This window comes from Zonotrichia leucophrys, chromosome 1 (genome assembly GCF_028769735.1).
Source record: "Zonotrichia leucophrys gambelii isolate GWCS_2022_RI chromosome 1, RI_Zleu_2.0, whole genome shotgun sequence".
Taxonomy (NCBI): domain Eukaryota; kingdom Metazoa; phylum Chordata; class Aves; order Passeriformes; family Passerellidae; genus Zonotrichia; species Zonotrichia leucophrys.
In genome coordinates, this window is record NC_088169.1 from 35,486,637 (window position 1) to 35,508,025 (window position 21,389).

The 21,389-nt window shown below is 39.8% G+C and overlaps 1 protein-coding gene across 3 annotated transcripts in view; it reads right to left on the reverse strand.

Moving 5' to 3' along the window:
- The window catches only part of DHRSX (dehydrogenase/reductase X-linked), a 200,959-nt gene that overhangs the window by 16,859 nt on the left and 162,711 nt on the right, over positions 1 to 21,389 (reverse strand). For all 3 annotated transcript variants that reach the window (XM_064711755.1, XM_064711744.1, XM_064711735.1), the window contains exon 6: positions 12,724 to 12,931. In XM_064711755.1, coding sequence (XP_064567825.1) covers positions 12,724 to 12,931 — 208 coding nt within the window. The remainder of the gene's footprint in view (positions 1 to 12,723; positions 12,932 to 21,389) is intronic.

The following is a 21,389-nucleotide window of genomic DNA, read 5'->3' on the forward strand; positions in this document are numbered from 1 at the left end:
AAACAAACATTAAAAATGTATTTATGGGGTGATGAGCAGGAAAGGAGCTGCTCTTCCAAAGCTCTGAGCATACAGCCCTGCTGGGGCCTGGTTTTCCAGTTTAATTTAGAGAAAAGGTTACAGTCATCGATCTGATTCCACGAGTTGTCAGAAGAGCCAGCCCCACGCATTTCATCATTAAGAAGCCCCACTGGAGAGGAGTTTGAAGCATTTGCAATGGAGGTTAACTGAGCACTTCCCAGCTGCTCTGTAGCTCTGCCCTTTATTCTAATTCCAAAAGTATATTAACTGTAGGACAATTGCAGATGTTCTCATCCATAACCTACAGTGACAATAACAAACAGCAGATCAAATTTAAAGGATCTTGCAGTCTCCCAAAATATTCAGCACTTTGCATTTTGTTAGAGTTATCACCTACCTTCCCTAAAAATTCTTGGATACTGCAGATGAGTAAGGTTAAGAGTAGAAGAATATTATTGAAAACTACTTAGTAATATCTGTTTAACTTGTAAACCTACAGTAGGTTACATTTTTGGTTAGTATATGATTAAAAAGGAAATTGCATTTTAATAACATAATTTTGTATATTAAAAAGTTCTATACTTGAAAGTAAGCAATATTTTAACATGAAAATTATCTAATCTCCACAAATTTAAGCAAAGGGACTCCAAAACATGAGAGGTACTCAGTCTCCTGAATTTTAGGTACATCTATTTTTCTGTGATAAAGGCACTAAGAAGCCATATTAATACTTGCAAAATTCTGTTAATAAATACCTACTGTCATCCAAAGTTTTACAGAAATACTAGCTGATAGTGAAAACATGTAAATACATGAAATAAAATTATATGCCCTTGCTTAACAAATTTACCTTCCATCTACCACATAAAAATAAAGATTTTTTTATTCAAGAAAGATACTTACATAAAGAAATGCCTAGTAGTACAAATGACCCAGAAATATGGTGTTTACCACAGAAACTATGGAGTGCTTAGTAATTCCTTGAAGTGGAAAAACCACATGCATCTCAGTGACATGATTCATTGACAGATATTTCCATCATAAATATAACAGAAACCCTCCAGGCCGCTGACAGCAATGAAAGGTGAGCGAGAGATTACTGAAATACAGCTAAATTGCAGGTACCTTGAGACCTATGTTTCAGTTCACCACACCATTTATTTCTTGACAGTTCAAATTTTCTGTATAATCCAAAGGATTTATTTTCAAATCTAGACAGTCATTTATATCAGGGGGAAACTTTTACTCAGTCTTTTGGAGCACTGACACATTTCAGCTCTCACAACAGATCCATGACCTGTAGTCTGCAGCAAGTCAATTGCTCTAATTTGAAAGACCCACTCAAGAAAGATCAAGCACTCAGTTTTGACCTCCCTATAATATCGCATCAGGGTTTAAATTAAAAGGGACAAAAAATGAGAAAACAAATTTAAAAAAAATATTTTTTTTTAATTTTAAAACATGTAGCTTGGCTAGGTTGGTTATCTCTACAGCTCCATTTGCAATTTATCTTGGGTCCTTTTTTTTAAGAGCATGCAGAGATATTTTGACCAGGAAAATCAAAGATCTCATTTTCACTGAAGGCTCCTCAGGCTGATCCATAGCTGTCATCTTCCCTTTTTCTTCTCTAACCAAAAGCAAGGACGAGACTGTTGGACAGTTCAACACAGCTCATGAGCAAACTGCAAGAACTACTGTCAAGAAAGGCAAGGATAGAGGTGAGTGCAAGAAATGGTGCATATTCACCAAAGGTTTTCCTAAAGATGAATTGGCTAGGTACTCAACAAGTTCAAAATCACAATGGACATTTCTTGGAAAATCTTCACTTTTGTACTTTTACACTGGATTAATATTTTCTTCTCAGCATGGGAGCAAACCAGGTAAACCTGGGGAAAAAAACCCCAGGATTCTAAATACAAAAAGGATTCAGAAGCAACAATCCAGCGTGGGACATCTCTGATCTAATTTTGCAGATAACCTATCAGCTGATCTTCTCCAAAACCAATTTGTACTCCATCATAAAAACAACACTCTTCTTATAGCTGCCACACTGAGGAAGCCATTCCCAGAGTATAATTCCAAATATTAGAAACAAGTTTCTTCTTTTTGCTTATTTCTTTCTCAGTTTCTCAAAGTAAATACTTATCCACTTTACTTTCATTCATTCTTGTCTTGAGTAAATTGTTTACCTAAAAGCTTTCTTACTCCTGTTTGATTAAAATTTGAAAAAAATTTCCAAGAGTTTCTACAGAGTCAAACTGAATCCACCTCACCAAAGGTGTGTTGTCTTTATGGTAAGAGTGACAGTGCTGGTGCCAACCTTGAGCAGGATGGTATCTGCTCACATCTATAAAGCCTAATGGCTGCAAATTCTTTCTTTCCAGCCAGGAGAGCGTGTGACAGATTGTCCATCAAGTGTACAAGAGCTGCTTCTGAGCACTGGAGGTACTTTATAATTCCCTTGCCTCCTCTGCATAAACCACTGTGTAGATGACAAATCCAGGTAACTGAGTACAAATGCATTTCATATTTTATCACTTTTTCAAAAAGCTGGAAATAATGACACCAGCAACCTGCCTTTAACCTAGAACTATAACAAATGGGTCAAAGCTCTCATGGGAGAAGTTGTACAGCCAAGATATTAGGTTTTAGATATATTTTGCAGTGAAAATAGTGCTTGAGGCTTTCCTTACAATAATGAGAAAAAACCACACTAAAATGAAAACTGAGAATTAGGTGTATATAAAATAATATTAACGGGGTAATTAAAAAAAAAAAGACAGTTGCAAAATGCCCTGCTTCCTTTCTTTCAGATCTTCTTGAATGGATTTCAAGCAACATCAGCTGAACATAGTAATATAAACATTTGAAGTACTTACTACCTCTGGAGATTTGCAGGCTCTCTAAAGAGATTAGGGTTCAGTGTATCTGTGCCAGCCTTAATCCACTTCCCGAGATAACAGGCATATAAAATAGGACACATGCGCCACAAACCTAAACCAGGCAAGAAAAATAAAAGGCCAGCCCCAGATCAAGGAGAACCTCTAAGGAGCAGGATCAGACATGTCTTACACGCTTTACAAAAGAACAGTACTCCACACAGAGGATATGAAATCAAATCAGATAATCCTTGGTAGAAGAATATGCAGTAAGATTCAGACTTGGATGCTTTTGTGTTCAGATCTTATTTACTTCTTTAGCAGGTCCTCATCAGCTACACTTGTATAAAGCCACTGATGATGCGCCACAAACTTCATGGTGATGGAAGTCATCATTTCATGCGCAAAGGAAAATGGGGACCTAAGCTCTTGTTGCTGGTTGTGATGCATGAGAGTTGTGATAACTGAACTCCTCTCTGAAAAAGCTACCAGGCTACATTCACAGCTTGGGCAGTCGTAAAAACAGCCTTTGTAACTGGACAATGTACAGCCCTGACAGAAAAAAAGCAAGTATACAGCTCCACAGTGTCCTTCCTACATAATTTTTAGAATCAAAGTTTGGGTTGGAAGGGATCTTAAAGATCACCTACTTCCAACACAACTTCCATGGGCCAGGACACCTTCCACTATCCCAGGTTGCTCAGAGCACTATTCAGCCTGGCCTTGAACACTTCCAGGAATGGGGCATCCACAGCCTCTCTGGGCAACCTGTTCCAGCACATCACCACCCTCACAGCAAAGAATTTTTTCCAAACATCCAATCTAGCTGTACTCTTTCAGCTTGAAGCCATTTCCCCTTGTCCTGTCACTACATGTGCTTGTAAAAAAAAAGTCTGTCTGTCTTTCTTGTAAGCTTGCCTCCAATACTGGAACGCCAGAGCTAGGTCACCACAAAGATTTCTCTTTTCCAGGCTGAACTATCCTAATTGTCTTTGCCTTTCCTTGTAGGTGACATGCTCCATCCATTTAATCTTCCTGGTGTCCCTCCTCTGAGCTTGCTCCAACAGCTCAATGCACTTCCTGTGCTGGGGAGCCCAGAGCTGGATGCAGCACTCCAGGTGGGAGGAACCCAAATGTACTCACAGTCTGTATAAGCTTATTTTCAACACTCTGAGCTCCAAAAACAACAAGACAGCTTTTCTCTTTCTACATTTTTAATCATCTTAGGATAGTATATGACAAGTGACAGACTGTAGAAGACTGAATTTTGCATCTTAAGCTTGGCAGGCAGCAATACTGAGTAAGTCTCTTCCTGAGACATAGCCAGCCTCAGCAAACTGCTGCTGGCTGCAGGGATGTGACATGGCTGGGCTGGGGCTCTCAGTGCCTCTTGCAGCAAAGCCCTGGGAAAACAGGCCTGCCAGGGCACCAACTCTGGCCCCTGCTATTGATTCAAAAGGTAACAGATAAACTAAATTGAGTAGAATATTGTAAGTAAGTTAAGCTTGTAAGTTGGTGGTGGCTAGCTCCAAGACTTTGATGACTAACTAGGAGACATGGGGAGCAACTCAGTTTTCCAGACTGTGCCTGAGCCTAGGACCAGCAGCAGCACCTCCTTCCCATTTCAGTGAAAGAAAAGTAGGTCAGCACAATGAGCCAAATAAATACCACTATAAATCCCATCTCTGATAAGCTGTCCAAGTTCGTTCTTGTTTTATTGCACATTGCTCTGGTTTCATCCAAATCCTCTTCTGCATATATTCTGTATTTCCTGCAGAGTGCCTGGTCTGTGGCAATGTAACTCTGTGGTTACTTCCCCTTTCCCCCACACTGGGATGGCACCACACAGATGTAGTCAATTTTCCCTGAAGAGACTCACAGACACAATTTAAACAGAACGTTTAAATATGTAATAATGTCCACAAACCACTAGCTCTTGAGAGATTGAATTAATGGTGTGTTTGTGCCACATCTAGGATCAGGTTCCTTCTAGAAAAAATGGGGACTAGAGGCACTAAACCAAAGTCCCTTCTTGTGTTTACCTATTAAAATCCACCAAATCCCAAGTATTTAGCTCAGAACATAATGAGAACAAAAAGAACCTCTACATCACATAATACCTCAGTAGTCTTTCTACAATGCAACCCAGAAGTTTGTGGCTTGCAATCATAATCATTATAGCCATTACCAAAGCCAGAGCTACTCATGTGACTTCTGAACTAAAAGTTTTCATAGCTCACAAATTGGGTGGCAGATGATCCTATTTTATTTTAAAAAAGTGTGTTTACTGTTTGCAGTTCATCCTCAAAGAGAAGATGGTACCTGCTTCCCATGGCTCTCCCTTGTTACAAACATTAGGCTACTATAAATCTCACAGGGAGTACACACAACTGCTGTATTGCATTACACATAACTACCCATGTAAATGCATGGCGATATCTGTGTGATAAACTGTGGAGGCACACCATGAATTGTAAACACTTATGAGAAATGCATTTCATAAGTAACTGGGATTTCCTCACCCAGGGCTGCTGTAGTGAAGGCACACAATAGATTATAAACATATATGAGAAATACATTTCATAAGTAACTGGAATTTCCTCATCTCTAGCTGCCCACGAGCACATTTCCCACTTATACGGAAAATGGTCTAACAGCGGAGAGCTGCCATGTGAAAACCAGATTGATAGCAGATTATTTGTGCCCCAGATCTAAGAACAAACCTTTACAGTTCCTATTCTCTCCTCTGCACATCCAAAATCCTACCACCTTCAGTTCATTAAAAAAAAAAAAACAACCTAGAAAATTAACATTATGCACTTTGGAAAATATTCATCTTAACCAGCTTTATACAGCACAGATATCTACAGGTGAACTAGTCACCAGAGGAGCCCTTTGTCATTCACAGGGATAAACTGCCACTTGACGGACTTAATTCAGCTGTCCAGCTATAGATATTTATTTTAGGATAAGGCAGGTCCTGTAGCAGTGACCACGAGGAAACCACACCTCTCATGCTGGCATTTATATTGCAGAGATTTATGAAGCATGAGACCTGTCAGAGGTGACTTCCAGTCATAAATGCCACAGACCTCTAAAAAGGGGATTTTTTCTGCTTCTTGGTAGAACATGACACTTTATGTCAACCTTTGAAAACTCAGGAAAACCACCAAAAATTGTGTCTGTGTTGTTCATGGAAGAATTTCCTTATTTCACATTGAAACTTTTTCAGTCTCCTTCAATGACTGCTAACTTACAGACTGTCATATTCAAACAGGGGGAAAGGAGGACCTGCAGATCTCCAACATCTCCTAAAATTATATTTCTGTAGTGGATAGGGTCTTTAGGTAATAGGACTCTTCAATACAAATTTATTTTTTAGGGACACATAACTCACAAATAGCAAACCAATGAGGAATTTAGATAGACCATATACATATATATGATTATGTAAATATATTAATATATATAGAAAATATACCTGAATATGCACTCCCCGCTTACTCTTCTGCATATTTTTATTTTAATTCCAAACTGCTGCTCACTCAAAAGCTAATTTGGAGGGTTCTCCAAGGGAAGCCAGTGCTCTTTCTCCTTAACACTGTTTTCCAACTCATTCACATTGAAGACAGAAACTGCCTGCAACTCCTGTTCCTACCCTTGCTGAATGGGTCATTTCACTGAGGCTGGGGTTGCATTCTCTCTCTTTTGTTCTTTCTCAGAGAGACAGACTGAAGAGAAAGAGTAGTGGCTGCCAGTGGGTTCAAGTTTCCAAGTACAGTTATACTCCATGACAATTTTAAGCACATAGTGATTGACTTAGTACTTCTCTGATGCATGAGGAAGAATTACAGTAGTGTGATATTATAACCCATAATTTAAAAGATTGTGCTAATGTTCCAGTGGAAATTTCAAGATTCTCTAATTTCCCAATCTTTCAGGCTCTTTTTTGAGACCTTTACTTCAGAGACGTCAAGGAGACTTTCTTTTAAACTGAGAGGAATTGGTCCAGAGTCCCTGATATGTGTTTGATCCACAGGAAAATTATCCTCCTTTTTTGTGTTTTTTCCATTTTCATCAAGTCTGACTGGGAATAGATTACCACACAAAGGTATTAATCAAATACTTAGGAAAGTACTGCAAGGAATAGATTGATGGATGGAAAATGTCTTTCCTAACTAACTCTGTGGTTTCTGAATATGAAACCAGTTACAGATTACAGGATGCTAGGTTCTGATGTGCTAACAGTGGTTAGGCTCATATATTTTCACAATTTCTTAACTGTTTACTTACTCTCACCCCAGTAAAGCAATGGAGGGACTATTTTTCCCACTCTCTTGGATACAAATTTAAATGCTTTCACATAAATAATCTTCCTGGGCTGTCAGGTTAAATCAGCAATCCTCTAACACACCAGAGTTAAGGATAAACCCTCTCTTACACAGTAAGACACACAGCTTCTGAAATTTCAGTTGCTTACTGAAATGTCCAAAACAATTTCACACAGTGCAAGCATGGGTTTTCACATAGTGCACAGTGTAGTTCTAACCTGTTTCCCTTTAGACCATTTCCTGGGCTAAAAAGGGTGAATCCTGTAGGCAATATTAGACATAGAGACAGTTTTCCTGAACAATTTTGAGAGAGGGAAAACAATCTTCCCATTTCACACTGTGAGAAGGAAAAAGAAAAAGAAAAGAAAAAGAAAAGAAAGGATGCTTATTTTAATTAAACAACTAAAACTGCAGGACAGGATGTGAGATGTATCTCTGTGCACACTACTTCGTTTTTGCTTGCTCCATGCCTGTGTTTCATCCTGTTACAACTGGCGCCCTTCAAGAGGAAGCTTGGGTGTGGTTTGGGCATAAATCACAGCAGCAGCTGCTCCACATAAGTTATAAACAAGAACTTCAACATCCTTGACTTCCTGTGATGAACTGTGACATAATCCCACCCATTTTGTGCTGTCCTCTACAGCAATCTATACACTCATTTGTGTGCCATGCACTGGGGCAAGCAACACAAATCCTTCATTTTCCTGCCATCAAAACAACCTGTCACAACGTGTCCCTTCAAATAAATATTTTAACCACTTAGCCCTCAGAAAACATGCAGAAAAATAGTGATATCTTGGGATGCAGTGGGGGGCACAGGTTCAGTGGAGACCAGGGTCCAATGCTATTTATGTGTGCACTGAGGGCCAGTCTGCCTTAGAGGGTCTGATCTGACTGGGAGCAGGCACACAGGGCTCTGTGTTCAGAGGGCTCTGTGCTCACAGTTGCAATAAATAAAGCAGCCAAGCTCCATCCACATATCCCATAACAGGCAGGACCTGGATACTTAATCAAGTCTAGGAGTTCACATCCAAGAAAAAAACCCAGATCATCAGGATTTGGGAATTAAACAGTGGATTATTTACTAACCTTCTCAGGATGGTTCCCTCATCTTTCCCTCTAGAATCATTCTATGGCTGTACAAATAATAAAATACTTAATAGATAGAAAAAAAATACCTATGGCTCTGAAAGCTCAAATCCCTGTACCAATGTGTAAAAATTGTATCTGCTGAAAGACCAGTGTTACTGGATTCAAGCAGACTGTTTTCTTCTCTATGTTTTTGACCAGAAAAACCTTTTGTAAAAATTAACTGCAAATTATACGTTTCTGCAAGTTTTCATTTTTGTGAGAAAGGCCCAGATTAGCTTTATGTGAGGACCACACACTCTCATGCACAGAAAATGTTGATGCTGATGAATTGCTGCTTTCAGCTGTGGGATTTAATTACTCTCATTCTCTTACAGCTGGTGTTATTGTGCGGTGATGTGTTTGTCTTCTGACACCTGGGGGGTAGGATGAAATAAATTTACTATATTCACAGTGCCAAAGGGACAGTTTGAATAAGAAATGCTGCAATAAGACCTGCATGACTATGTCCTCTGGCATGAATGATGAATCCAGGTCCTTTAGATCTTGTTTTCTAGACTTGCTTACTGACTGGAAGCATTTTTAAAAAAATGTTATAGGAAAGTCGCACTAATGTTAAGCCTATTTTGACAAGGTGAAGGGAAAGAATTAGTTTATACTGACTGATATCTATCTAGCCCATGTTCCTGAAGCCTTTCCCTTCATTTTTACAGGCTGGCAGGGTCACTAATCCTACTCATTTTCAGTTTGTCAGTCAATAATCACTTATCTGGCACTATGTCTTTGGAAATGACAGCTGAGACAGGATCTGATGCAAAGCCTTCCTTCCACAATGCCTTCCTAAATACCAATCTGAGCTGGCTGAAAGGACCAAATACTCTGTATCTGGTAATGACATGTTCACCAAGCTTGTCATAAACAAGGTTTTGGGGAATTTTACAACACTGCTATCTGTCAAATGTCTCCACTTTGATGCCATAATGAAGTCATACGAAGCAGAACAGTCCCTGTTATCGGACATTAATGAGAGTCAACTTTTTTGTTTTGCTCTAGGCATTTTAATTGTATCACAAGCAGAGACCATCTGGTTTAAGAATGAATATTCAGGATCTGCTGCAGATGCAGAAATACTTGGGAAGGAAATGGTACTTCCTGGTTTCCAGCCTGCATGGTGCCCAATGCTAAAGCCGGTGTGTTGCACACTTAGTTAAACTGCAGTTTGATGCTCAATTAATGACTTTTCAAGTTATTACTATCTCATTAATTAGTTAGTGTTTATTATTATTGGACTTTATCTCTTCAAAAAGATGATGAATTTATGTTACTAAAGGGTGACATACTTCATTGCATTCCGCAGAAGACTCTGTCAGCTCATCATGCTTTATTTACCGAAAGGTCATAGGGATAGAAATATATTTTTTTGAGTAATAAACATATTTTGTCTCTTGTGTGACAGGTCCAGTCCATGTATGAAAAATACAGAGAAAACATTTGAAAAGTGAAAATTTAGAGTACCACAGCAGACAATAACTTTTTCTGAGAAAGAATTGAGCTGAGAAAGAATGAAAATGTTACTTCTAAAGGGCAGACACCAATTTCACAAACTTTATGACTGTAACCAGAACCTTTAGTTTGTTCTATCTTATTTCTACAGCAATGCCTTTCACTGCAACCTGTGGGGGCAAAAAACACTAAACTGATTTGGCCAAGACTTTTCTGAGCCATATATAAAGTCTAGAAGATAATGCTTTGCAATTTTAAGAAAAGCAAGGTGTTAATACTTTGACTAACTTATGCATATGTATCATGGCCTATTTACAAGACTGCAAGTCTATTAATTTAAGTACCTAAATATCTTGAGGCAGCTCCAAGGCGGATACTGAGCCTTGTCTCTGCCACACTTTTGAGCTGCCTCCAACATGAGCAGCCCAGGGAAGGTGGGGGCCAGGCTGCAGTCCCTAAGAGGTATTTGACTTGAACATGACTGGCACCAGTGCTGACAGAAATGCATTGAAAAGTGGTGGGGGCTCTGGCAGTTTGTTTGGAATTAAATCAAACAAGATGTTGACTCTCTCCTGAGGGAACGCGATGTGATGCATTTCCTCACTGCAGCTCTCTGGGCTGGGCTGGCTCTCAAGAGTGCCATGTTGCAGTGAGTGAAGCAATTTCCAGCACACATTTAGAACCCACTCTGGAAAACTTCAGGGTGACAATAGTTAGTTAAGTCAATATGATTAAAGAGCTATCACCTAATTTTCACTGCATTACTTCCATAATCCTAGAAGGAAGATTCATATAAGTGCTCAGGAAAAAAATTCCAGGGGAGAATAAAATCCATACTACCAACAATCAGCTAATATTACCAGAAAACTGAATTTTCTTGTATTTTCTTTCTTACTTTTCTCAGGGGAAATTTACCCCAATGCACAAGACCAACACAAGTCTCACACAGGCTTGAATGTTGAATGCTACAGCCCTCAGTGGAGCACTGTTAAAATTGCCAGGCAGGCTTTCAATGTGAGATTGCTGTGCAGCTAAACATCTCCTTGTGATGCCAATCAGGGCGCTCCTCTGGGCTGAAGTGCTCCCAAACACACAAATATATCCTAAGCAATAAGCAAAGAGTAGATGTTGGAGCTCAGAGGTCCAAGGGAGGATGGGAAGAGAGAAAATAAGAATTTCCCTCTCCTCTGGCTTTTGGGAAAAACACATTGAGTGTTAGACAAAAAATGTGAAAATCTCAACCTCAATAACTGAAGCATTCAGATATCCAAAGCTGAGGTTATTCTGGCTCAGAAAGCAATTGATACATTTGCTTTTCAGGCAGTAAGGGCATTGCTCTTCCATACAGATCAGTATGTCTGTCTGACACCTATTTCAAGGCAGAATTTCTTTTGAGCAGTATCACATCCAAAGAAGAAAGAAATGATCAGGAACTGTCAGTGGCAGGGCTGTTAGAGTTGTAAGCATGGGAATCCCTCTTGTGATAAATCATTTTAAATGTTCAATAACATCCAATTCAGTGTCTAAACATCACCAGTATAATACAAAAGTGTCTCCTGGGCACGTAAATAAAACTGGGAGGGATTGAGAACTGCAAAAAACAAGAGACTTGAAACTCACTCTCAGATGCAAGAATTTTGTCTCTCCAGAAGAAATTCTAAGCACAACCTAAAAATCTACATGAAACTTTTATATTAGGAAGGTGAAGTAAGTCCAATGAAAAAACACTGCCACTCAAGACTGATATTTAAAATGGCAATCACAAGAGGGAAAACAGGTTTAATGGACATGGTTTGGCAAAGCTGCAGTCTGCTTCTTTAAGAATGCATTACAGATTATGAGCATTCTTATTACAATTTTATTGCAATATTCAAGGTGCACTCAGAAGAATCTATTTTTTTAAATATGGGTTTATTTGTTTGCATCTTATTTTACAGTCACTCTTTCAGCCTCCAGTTCATTTCTAAAATGAAAGCAACTGATATTTCCATATCAAAGTTTAAAATTAATTTGCTTTGTGGAACATGCTCCTTGATGTAAAATACTTCATTTTAATTAGGACATTTAATTTTCTCTAATGGAATCAGGTTCCATTTACTTAATCCAAAACTACTTTCTGAAAGAGCTATAAGCAGTACATTCGCTCAGCACAAGCCCTTCAAAGGCCTGTGTGCATGAGGAGATTTCACCTACACAGCTAAACTGATTTCAGCTTAATCTACTTACACCCCTACAAAACATTGCCCATAACTGAATCTGCCCCACTTCTGGATCCATTTTATTAAACAACTTTTTGTTTCCTAGTGCAGATCAGGATTGGATAATAAAAAATCAAGTACCATTACAAGTAGGTGTTAGAGTGAAAAAGCTAATTAAAAATTGTCCCACCTCACTGAGCACAAGTGTCTGGACCTCACATCCTGGAGCACAGCCACCTCCCACTGCCACTTTTGTACAGCTTTCTTCTTCCCTTTGCCCTCCTCTCTGTAACGTGTTGTGTACATGTAGACCATGCCAGATCATGTCTGCTTCTCTTTAAGAGAATGAACAAGTCATTTCTGAGGAACACTTTGCATATTCTGGCTCCATGTAAGGGTGATGTCCTGCCCCCGTGCACGCACAGAAGTACGTGGATAGATCAGAGCAGAGATTACCAGTGCACAGGCAAGGACTGTGAAAGGCATTTCCTTTCCCTACTGTGGCAGCTTGCTCCCTCCTTTTAAAATAAATGTTTGTTTGCTGGAAAGCCTGTCTTTATTGATTTTGTACATCTCATCAGCACAGAGAAATGAAATAAATACCATACACTATTATAAACTCTGGAACACCTTCAGCTCCAGGCCAGCTGCAGATTTCACAATGCAGGGGCACAGCAACAAAATTATTTTAAAATGGAATACCTTGAAAAATAGCCAGGCTGTCATCCATTTGACCACTTTCACAACCCAAAAGACATGCTGGTAGAGCTCAGTATTCACTACTCCGGGGTCTACTACATTAGCAGTCACATGGCTTCCATTTGCAGTCAGAAGATGCTGTAGTCGATAGGTAAATAACACGAGGGCAAGTTTGCTTTGGGCATAGGCTCCATGGGGTGAATACGAACATCTGTACACAGGAGAGAAACACAGAGGGAGATGCATGTAAAAATAACCAGAAGGAGAACAGAATTGCACAAACATCAAATATACCACATTTTGCAATATCCAGATATACAGAGTCGTCAGAAGAAACAGCTTATCACTGGCAGGCGTGTTGTTTACTCAAGTTCTGGTGATTATTCCATCAGACACAAGTCTTATTTATAGCAGGGAAAAATATTAAAATAAAATTACACAATACCTGCCAGAATCTCTCTGTCAAACTCTTTAAACAAGAAATGCTGAGGCATCAACCTCTAGGCCATCATCACCTGGAGGCCCTTAAACTTCTCTCCCCTCTTTCACTCTGCTCTTTCCAAACATACACACCCCATTCCCTGTTAAATTCATGACTGATCATACTACTTCTTGTTGCTATTATTATTTTTACTTCATCAGAACCTACTAGTTGAAGGCTCCTGTGCTGGGAGCAGTACAGATGAGTAAGGTACTCATTGCAGCTGCCCTGGTCACACACCAGATTGTGCACAGCTAAGAGATGGATAGAAAGATAGAGCAAGGAGAGCAGCTGTAACCACAGTTTACAGGCCTTATATAGCCTTTGAAGCAGAGATGGCTGACAGGGTCTGTGCCAAGGAGGTATGACAAAGGCACACAAATTCCAGGAGTTACAGCAAAACATTACCTGTTGAGACTCCTGTGCACCTCTCTCATCTGGATGTCAAATGTGCCTTTCTTTCAAGTCAGGCTTTCTAGGAACTTCTGAGCTGAGTTTCATTGCATGCACGCAATGAAAGTACTATTTTTTTCTTTTTTTTTTTTAATAAGCAGACTATTTTCAGGCAAATTAGCAGGTATGTCACTTAAAATGCTCTTCCTGACTGAGGCCTCAGCACCACTTCCACAAATTTCTATGCCATAACAATTTACTCCTGTAATTACCCCAGCCTCTCATCAAATCTTTTTGTGCTAAGCAGAACCAAAGGGAAATGGTGGCATTACAGACAGCTCAGAGGCAAAGCAGGCAGGAGCCTAAAGCAGCACGCTCCTGGGAGCAGTGGAAGCACTCCAGCCCATCCACTTTGTCTCTGCTAAAGCCTGGGGAAGTGATGCTGCAGCTGCTCCCCATGTGGAATCAGGGGTTAGGTCCATGCAGCAGCAGAACCTTAACCTGTTGGTGAAAGGTGATAGAGGAGCACCCACCCAGGAACAGAACTCTCTTTCCTCATTCCTTCCTTTCCCCCAGATGTTGTCCTATCTCTGTGGTGGCCACAGCTACAGCTCCATCCTCTACACCTTCACCCTAAATGCAAGAAATGTCCACACTAGGGATGCCCTTACTCTGCAGGAAAGCCTGCCTGTGATTTCTGTGGCTGTTACTACCTGCAAGGTTTTTTTTATTTTGAATGAATACCAAACATATGAATTCATTTTTTTATCTTATTCTTGTTGAATATCATATTTATAATATCCTGTGCACTTCATCACAGAAAGCCCTGGATGTTAAGAATCAGCCTGACTCTCTACAGAGATATAAGGATACTGAAGCAATTTTACTGTCCATGTTATCTGCAAGAACTCAGAAACTTGGAGTCACCACAGTAAATAATACAGCTTAGCCACAGGAAGGAAAAGACAACAACAGACAACAACACTGAGACTCCAGTGCATATCTTTTTTTTTTTTTTCCCGTCTCTTTTTATGTACAAGCAAATCACAAGCAGTCTACAAAACCATGGTATGAACTGAGGACCAAAAAGGACAGCTGATCACAGGTGGCCCTTGCACCAACCAACTGCCTCAGCTGTACCGTGCTGCATAACATATCTTCATTATCATATGGATTTCACCTGCACCTTTGGGCAAAATGGGCTATTTAAAGAGTAAAGAACAATCACTGCATGAATATGAAAGTGACTTGGTATTAGTCAGGAAATTGCAGTTACATTTTAAATTCAGTAACGTCCATGCTCTGATCTGAGACGCTCAAAATGTCACCTTATGCTTCATGCATATTCCAAACCCTTTAACTTGAAGGACCAGATCCTCAGCTGCTACAAGCTTCTCCTGTGCACAGCCACGTGGGGCAGAGCTCACACTACCCATGGGAAGCAGCCTTCATCCCGAGCCGCCTCCGGCAGCCAGCTGGCAGCTGCCCCTGGCACTGCTCCATCAGCGCCACCATTCCCCACTGAACGCAAGCTGGGGCACGGGACGGGCTCCCGAGCTGAACCAGAGCCATCTTGTCTGGCAGGTGGCTCACAGGGAAGCAGAGCTGGGGACTACTCTGACTTGTTCTGCCTGGGTCTAGTTGGGCCTTTGGTAATCTTCAGATGCCAGGCAGGAGGATGCTGAATGCTCCCCATGACTCCCCATTCCCACATTTTCTGTGAACGCTGTTTTGACTTACCTTGTGGCAATGAAGCATGAACTACAAGGGCTGGATCCTCCAAAGAGTTATATTTTGCACAGGTATGTATGTCAGAGAAACATGAGTGCTGAGAAGATATAAAAGCTACCCAATCAATGAAGAAGCCTGTTATATCACAGTGCAGAGATGCAAATGATCTGCAAGGCAGCCAGGAATCAGACTTCAATAAAATAATATAGATATGAAGAATATAAAATTAGATACACAGAGCAAAAACTTTTGGCAGAGGCCCTGCAACGATTAGCTTTTCTCTTCCCAATTTCTGTGTGTGTGTTTTTTGCTTTCCAGGAATCTGACACCAATGGACTGCATAAGACAGAGCAATAACACAACACAGAACTGCTGAGGATTTCTGTTGAACAACTGTTTTTTGTCAGACCCCATTTTTTTAGAATCACATTGTTTAAATGCCTCATTGAAAAAATAAATCAACACTGGTTATTTGACTTCATTACATCCAGTGCTGACTTCATGTATCAGAAAAATAGGCACCTGAACTTACACCACGATTCTGTCTCCTAAGTACACACATGTAGAATCACAGAAGGCTTTGGGTTGGAAGTTTAAAGATCACCTAATTCCTCTAACCTACCACCGGAAGAGACACCTTTCCACTAGACAAGATTTCTCAAAGTCCCGTCCAGCCTGGCTTTGAATGGATGGGGCATCCACTGTCTCTGGACAACCCATTTCTGTGCCTCACCATCCCCATCATAAAAATTTCTTTCTTTTGTCCAGTCTAAATCTACCCTGTTTTAGCTTAAAACCATAAAATGTATGCTCTTGCGCATGGAATTATCTGGCTTTAATGCCTATGCATCTAAATCTAGCCTCTCTTGGCACTTTATGGTCTGTATGCACATTTTTTACAATGAATAAAAATATAATTGCATACTAAGTAAAATAATATTGATGTCATTAATTTCCATATTTTCTGAAGGTTCACAAGTGCACAACTCACTAAATGAAAAGTACAGAAGGAGTTAAGGCAGGCAGAATTTAATTTGCTGCTTTGAAATCTCTCCAAGAGAGCACCAGTACACAAAACCTTCTTCTTCCTTTAAAAATAATCTTTTATGGATTTTATACTGATGAATAAAGGGTCAGGTTAAAGCAGGTTCTGCATTTTGTGTCCAAATACTCTTTTACAAAATTCTTACTTCTGGCTTAAGATTTTTTGCAATATAAGCTACAGGTTTGACTTGCTACTGTAATAATTCAGGAGGAGAAAAGAAAGGGATTGTTTTGAATTTTTGCAAGAAGAAAATATGTAGGTATTCCATTCTAGATGAGTGCCTTGAGGTTTGCTGATTATCTTTTTCTTCTTCTTTTTTTTTTTTTTATTTTTTTCTTTTTTTCCACCAGAAGCTGATTAGCTGATTTTTGCTACTTATCTCTATGGTGCCGTCTCCAGCAGCAGTCTCCCTATGGAATGTATTTTCAAAAAGTAATGAGAAGCCAAATTTCAAACTGGAGCCTGCAGTGGCTAATTAGGTGTTTAAATATGGACTCAGCTGCTATCCCAGTTTGAAAACTGAAATAATGTTTAGCACATCTCTTGGCAGTCTTACTTGTTTCTCCTCAGGCTGGCTTCAGTTTTCTACAGAGGTCTCCCGCTTAAATCAGATGATCCCATGTTTAGTAAAGAGCATTAAGTGAGGTCAGGGTACCCACTGAGCAACAGGGGAAGCTGTGGTGCCCAGCACAGATCACTCCCTTCACCCTCCTGTGCATGGGGCTCTCTTGCTGCTCTCAGCTTTGCCATCCTCACTGAGGGCTCCTTTTGTGTTCTGCACACACCTAACAGACAACATGGACTCACGGACAGCACTCTGTACCCCACCACAGCTTTCAGCAAAAGGCTCAGAGGACCTGTGACCATCCTGGCTGGCACACAGATCAGTTCAAGCCAGCCAGTGCCAGCCCTGATGGTTTCCTGATGTGAACCTTTCACAATTGTCTTGCACATCATTCTCCTCTCACCCATCACCGCTCTCCAATCCCTGGGTGTTAATTTACCTGCAGGGCAGAGTGCACCAGGATCAAACTGCAGAGAGCCCAGCTGCTATGTGCTCCATTAAAAGACAAGTGATGCAAAACGTGGCTGACATGCTGGGCTTTTTAATGAAAGGCCACACAAAATTTCAATATATGCCTTAGGATGAATCAGGGAATTAAGCAAAACATAGGCTGTATTAAAATGACTAAAGCTTCCTAATGATTTATGTATTAATCTTGCAATACATCATTACCATTGCTTAGTCAAGACTATAAAAGTCTATTATTAAACACTCATGAAGTTTTCACAGTCTTAAATTTTCTTTCTTCAGGGAATGCAACACAAGATTTTTCAAGTTTTGATAGATTTTGCAGCTTATTTTGAAGCAGCCAGAGAAAATATTGGAAAATAAACATGTCTTTACTTTTATATTAAACAGTTTCTTTCTCTTCTCTTATGAAAAAGCTTGAATCCTAAACATTGTTTATTAGATTAAAGCAGGCTTCCTGGCAGTACTACATATATTTATCCTGTGAACACATTTTCTGAGTCTCATTAATTGTGATTTTTCTCTCAACAAAAACCAACCAACCAAATAAACAAACAAAACACACACACACAAAAAAAAAAAAAACCCACAAAAAAACCCCCCAAAAACCTGCCAAACAGAAATCTCAAATCTAAGGTGCTAACTTATCTAGTTTTGAGATGTTGCTGCAGTTATGTTTTGCACAGCAGCTGTCCTGTTACCAACTACTACTATAGGCTATTTCACAGTCACTCACCTCATGTACGTGACTGAACATTTTGTGTGACCCTGAGCAACTCCTCATGTACTTCTTCATGTACATTTCTTCAATGTATGTGATGTATAACCTTAAAAAATCAATTTTGACAGTATACATACAACAGTTAAGGTGGCTGAAGCAGAAACCTTGAGTGAATAAGGAATGCAGTGTTAGGGACTCCTGAAGAGCCCTCACAACCCTGTGATGAACTTGCTCAAAAGGAAGGCCACCAGAACAATACATGAAATTAGTGGTTCTACATGAGGTAAAAAGCAAATCCTTCATGTCCTAATTTGTGGCATGGGGGTTACTTAAGTGGTCAAAGGCCAGTGGCAGAGCAATCCATCTTGCCTTTCATTCCTCTTCCTGCAGTGGGCTCTTCAGTTCCACATGTTGCTCACACACAACTCTGGACAAAGCCAGGATTTGGCTGGCATCTTTCAACTGTAGGAAAATAACATTTTTCTTCCTAAAATTAGAATATAAGGATAAAAGCCCAGAGCTGGGAAATGCTCTCTCTCTCTCTAACAGGTAAAATGTTGGTGATGGTCTCAATAACTGATATCTCAGAAGATCAGTGACTCCTGCCTTGTGCTTAACCCTCAATGCAGTAGAGGCCACAAGCTGGAAGCTGGGTGGTGTTTCGGTTTTTGTTTCTTTTCTAAAGCCATGTTTCCCAGCTTCCAGCACTTCACTGTATAAATACATAGCTTTCAGTGACTAGCCCCTTCTAATAGCCTTTAGGAAATGCAGAGGGAACAAAAATTAACTTACTGTCTCTTGAGGACTACATTTAGTAAAGAAACATAGAACGTCTCTATTTTAAAATCATTTATGAAAGGCAAAATAAGCCAGAGCTTATCATCCAGGGTGTTACTGTCATCCAGATGGAATCAGAGCATCATTTTTCATTTGGCTGATCCCTACTCCTAATGGCAGGAGGTGAGATGCTGAGAGCTATTCTGATCTGCTGAGATTGGCTGTGTGCAGCTCAGTAGCTGTTGCTCAGCACAGCTCTCAAATGCATATAACATGAACTCAAAGGCTGGTCTTCTCAAAGTCTCACCAGTACCTTTAAAAAGTCAAAATTTTCTGTTTGTGTACAGTTGGTGTTAATTTCAGATATTTTGGATTGTTTTAAATATCAATGTCAAATTCAAGTTATAATTACTGTAACTATTCTTCTAGGAAATATATAACTTTATTTAGAATTATATAAATTGCCACTTTTCTACAGTCAGTGCATTTGCTGCAGTGTTAAGTATGTGCTAACAGCTGAAGAATCATTTTATCGTAATAGTATCCCTTTATTCAATTAAAAATGAATAAGTAAATATATAAAAGGAAGAAAGGGTTTGCATTGCTTTACCTAAGAAAAAGATCACAGCTTCAAGACCTGCATTCTGGGTCTTCATGACCCTTTTGAGGGATGGGGAAAAAACAAGGACACCTCTCTTTTCATACTATCTCTTGTGTAATCTGAATCTCAGGTTATTGAAGATTGTCACACATCTTGTAAGATTATCTACAGGATTATAAATCCTATAGAGGTACTCTCCACCCACTTGTGGAGAGCTTCCTACCTCTTCTGCAATAGACCTTTTGAGTTGAAAAAACTAATGGGGGGTTTTAAGGTTTCTTTGATTCCGCCAGAATGAACATAGGACCACAAAATCCCCAGCAATAATTTGAACAAGCTAAGATATTCTTTAAAAGCATCTTGAAACTGGTGTGGACTTTTGCAGATGAGTTGCAAGTTCTGAGCTTCTCATTCTGGGACACAAAAGGAACTGTAGGGTCTGAACAAGCAAAATGAGGTGCTGCCATTTCAGATCCAGCACAGTGCATCTACTGTGGTTGGCAGATTTACAGTAAAATATGTTGGTGTACATGCAAAGATAATTTAAGGTTTAATTGTGGTGGGCTCAACCCACTGCATAGCCTTTGATTTAAGGAAGGGCTGAATGTGTTCTGCAAGAGAAAATATTAACCACGCTGAAGGACTGGTCTGTCTTACCAGAGGAAGTGCAAAATGATTTTTTCTTTGAGATATCTGTAACTACTGTGCAGAAAATGCTATGCCATCAATCTTTGTTTACAGAAATAACAAAAAAATTAGCAAGTTCTGGCACAACACACTTTTGAAAATCAATAAAAGTTTCTGCTTGTTGAAACAATTTAACAACTTCTGCTTTTTAGAAGTTTTCTTATGTAGTGAGAATAGGAACATCACAGCTTCAATCTGAGTGATAAAAGTGACTAACTCCCCAGTTAAGTTATGAGTTAAGACAAGGAACAAACTCATTAAAAAGTCAGTTATTTGTTAAAAGACATCACAAGAAGCCTTCTCTTCAGCTGGAAGACCTTCCTAGGTTAAAGAAGAGATACAGCTGAATGCCAGCAAGTACCAGAGGAATTAAAATGTGGAAGTATTCTGCATCCACAAAATGAGTCACAGTCCAGACACAGCATAAAAGGCTTTTGCTCTTGTGAGACTGCACATCAACAGCATCACTCATCCACTGTCAGAAATCAGGTGGGATTTAAATAAGCTTTAAATATGAAAGGGGCCTATGAAGGGGGAGGGTCTTATCTGAGGAACATAAAAATGCCAACTTGAGCAAAACACAAAAACCAAGAAAGGAGTAAGATACAAAGCAGTCTTCAGCCAGCATTGCAAAGTGGTTATTTCTAAGCACTGTAAAGGACAGTGTCAGCAACCACTTTCTGCACCATTTGGCCTTAGAGCTGAGTTTTGGGGTTCACTTTATAAATTTCACAACACTGTGTGACCCTGGAATACTGTAAACAGGGATCTGTAATAGAAAACCAAGCATTTCATAAGAAGGGGCATGGCATGGCCTGGGACCAGAATGCCTAAGACCTCTTACACTTGCAGACATGCTAGAACCTAGTGAAATCTGGCAGGTTTAGCTTTCCAGGAAATGACAAGATGCTTCATGTCCTGAAAAACCAACACAGTCACAGAGCTGCCCTGCCCCAGCCCTCACTGTAAAAAGAATGTAAAGAAACTGCTGCTTTGACAGATTGATTGATTGATTTTTTTGTGGCAATTCAGGCGCTGAACATGCCCACTGCTCCTTTAACATCACTGTTAAAAGCTCTTGAGCTTCTCCTGAAGTTTCTGTGAGCCACAGTGCTCCTCAGTCTCTGTCCCTCTTGGAAAGCTGAGATTTTGCTGTGTACAGCCCCTCTCCACCTCTCATGGCATGAAAGGCTGGGCTAC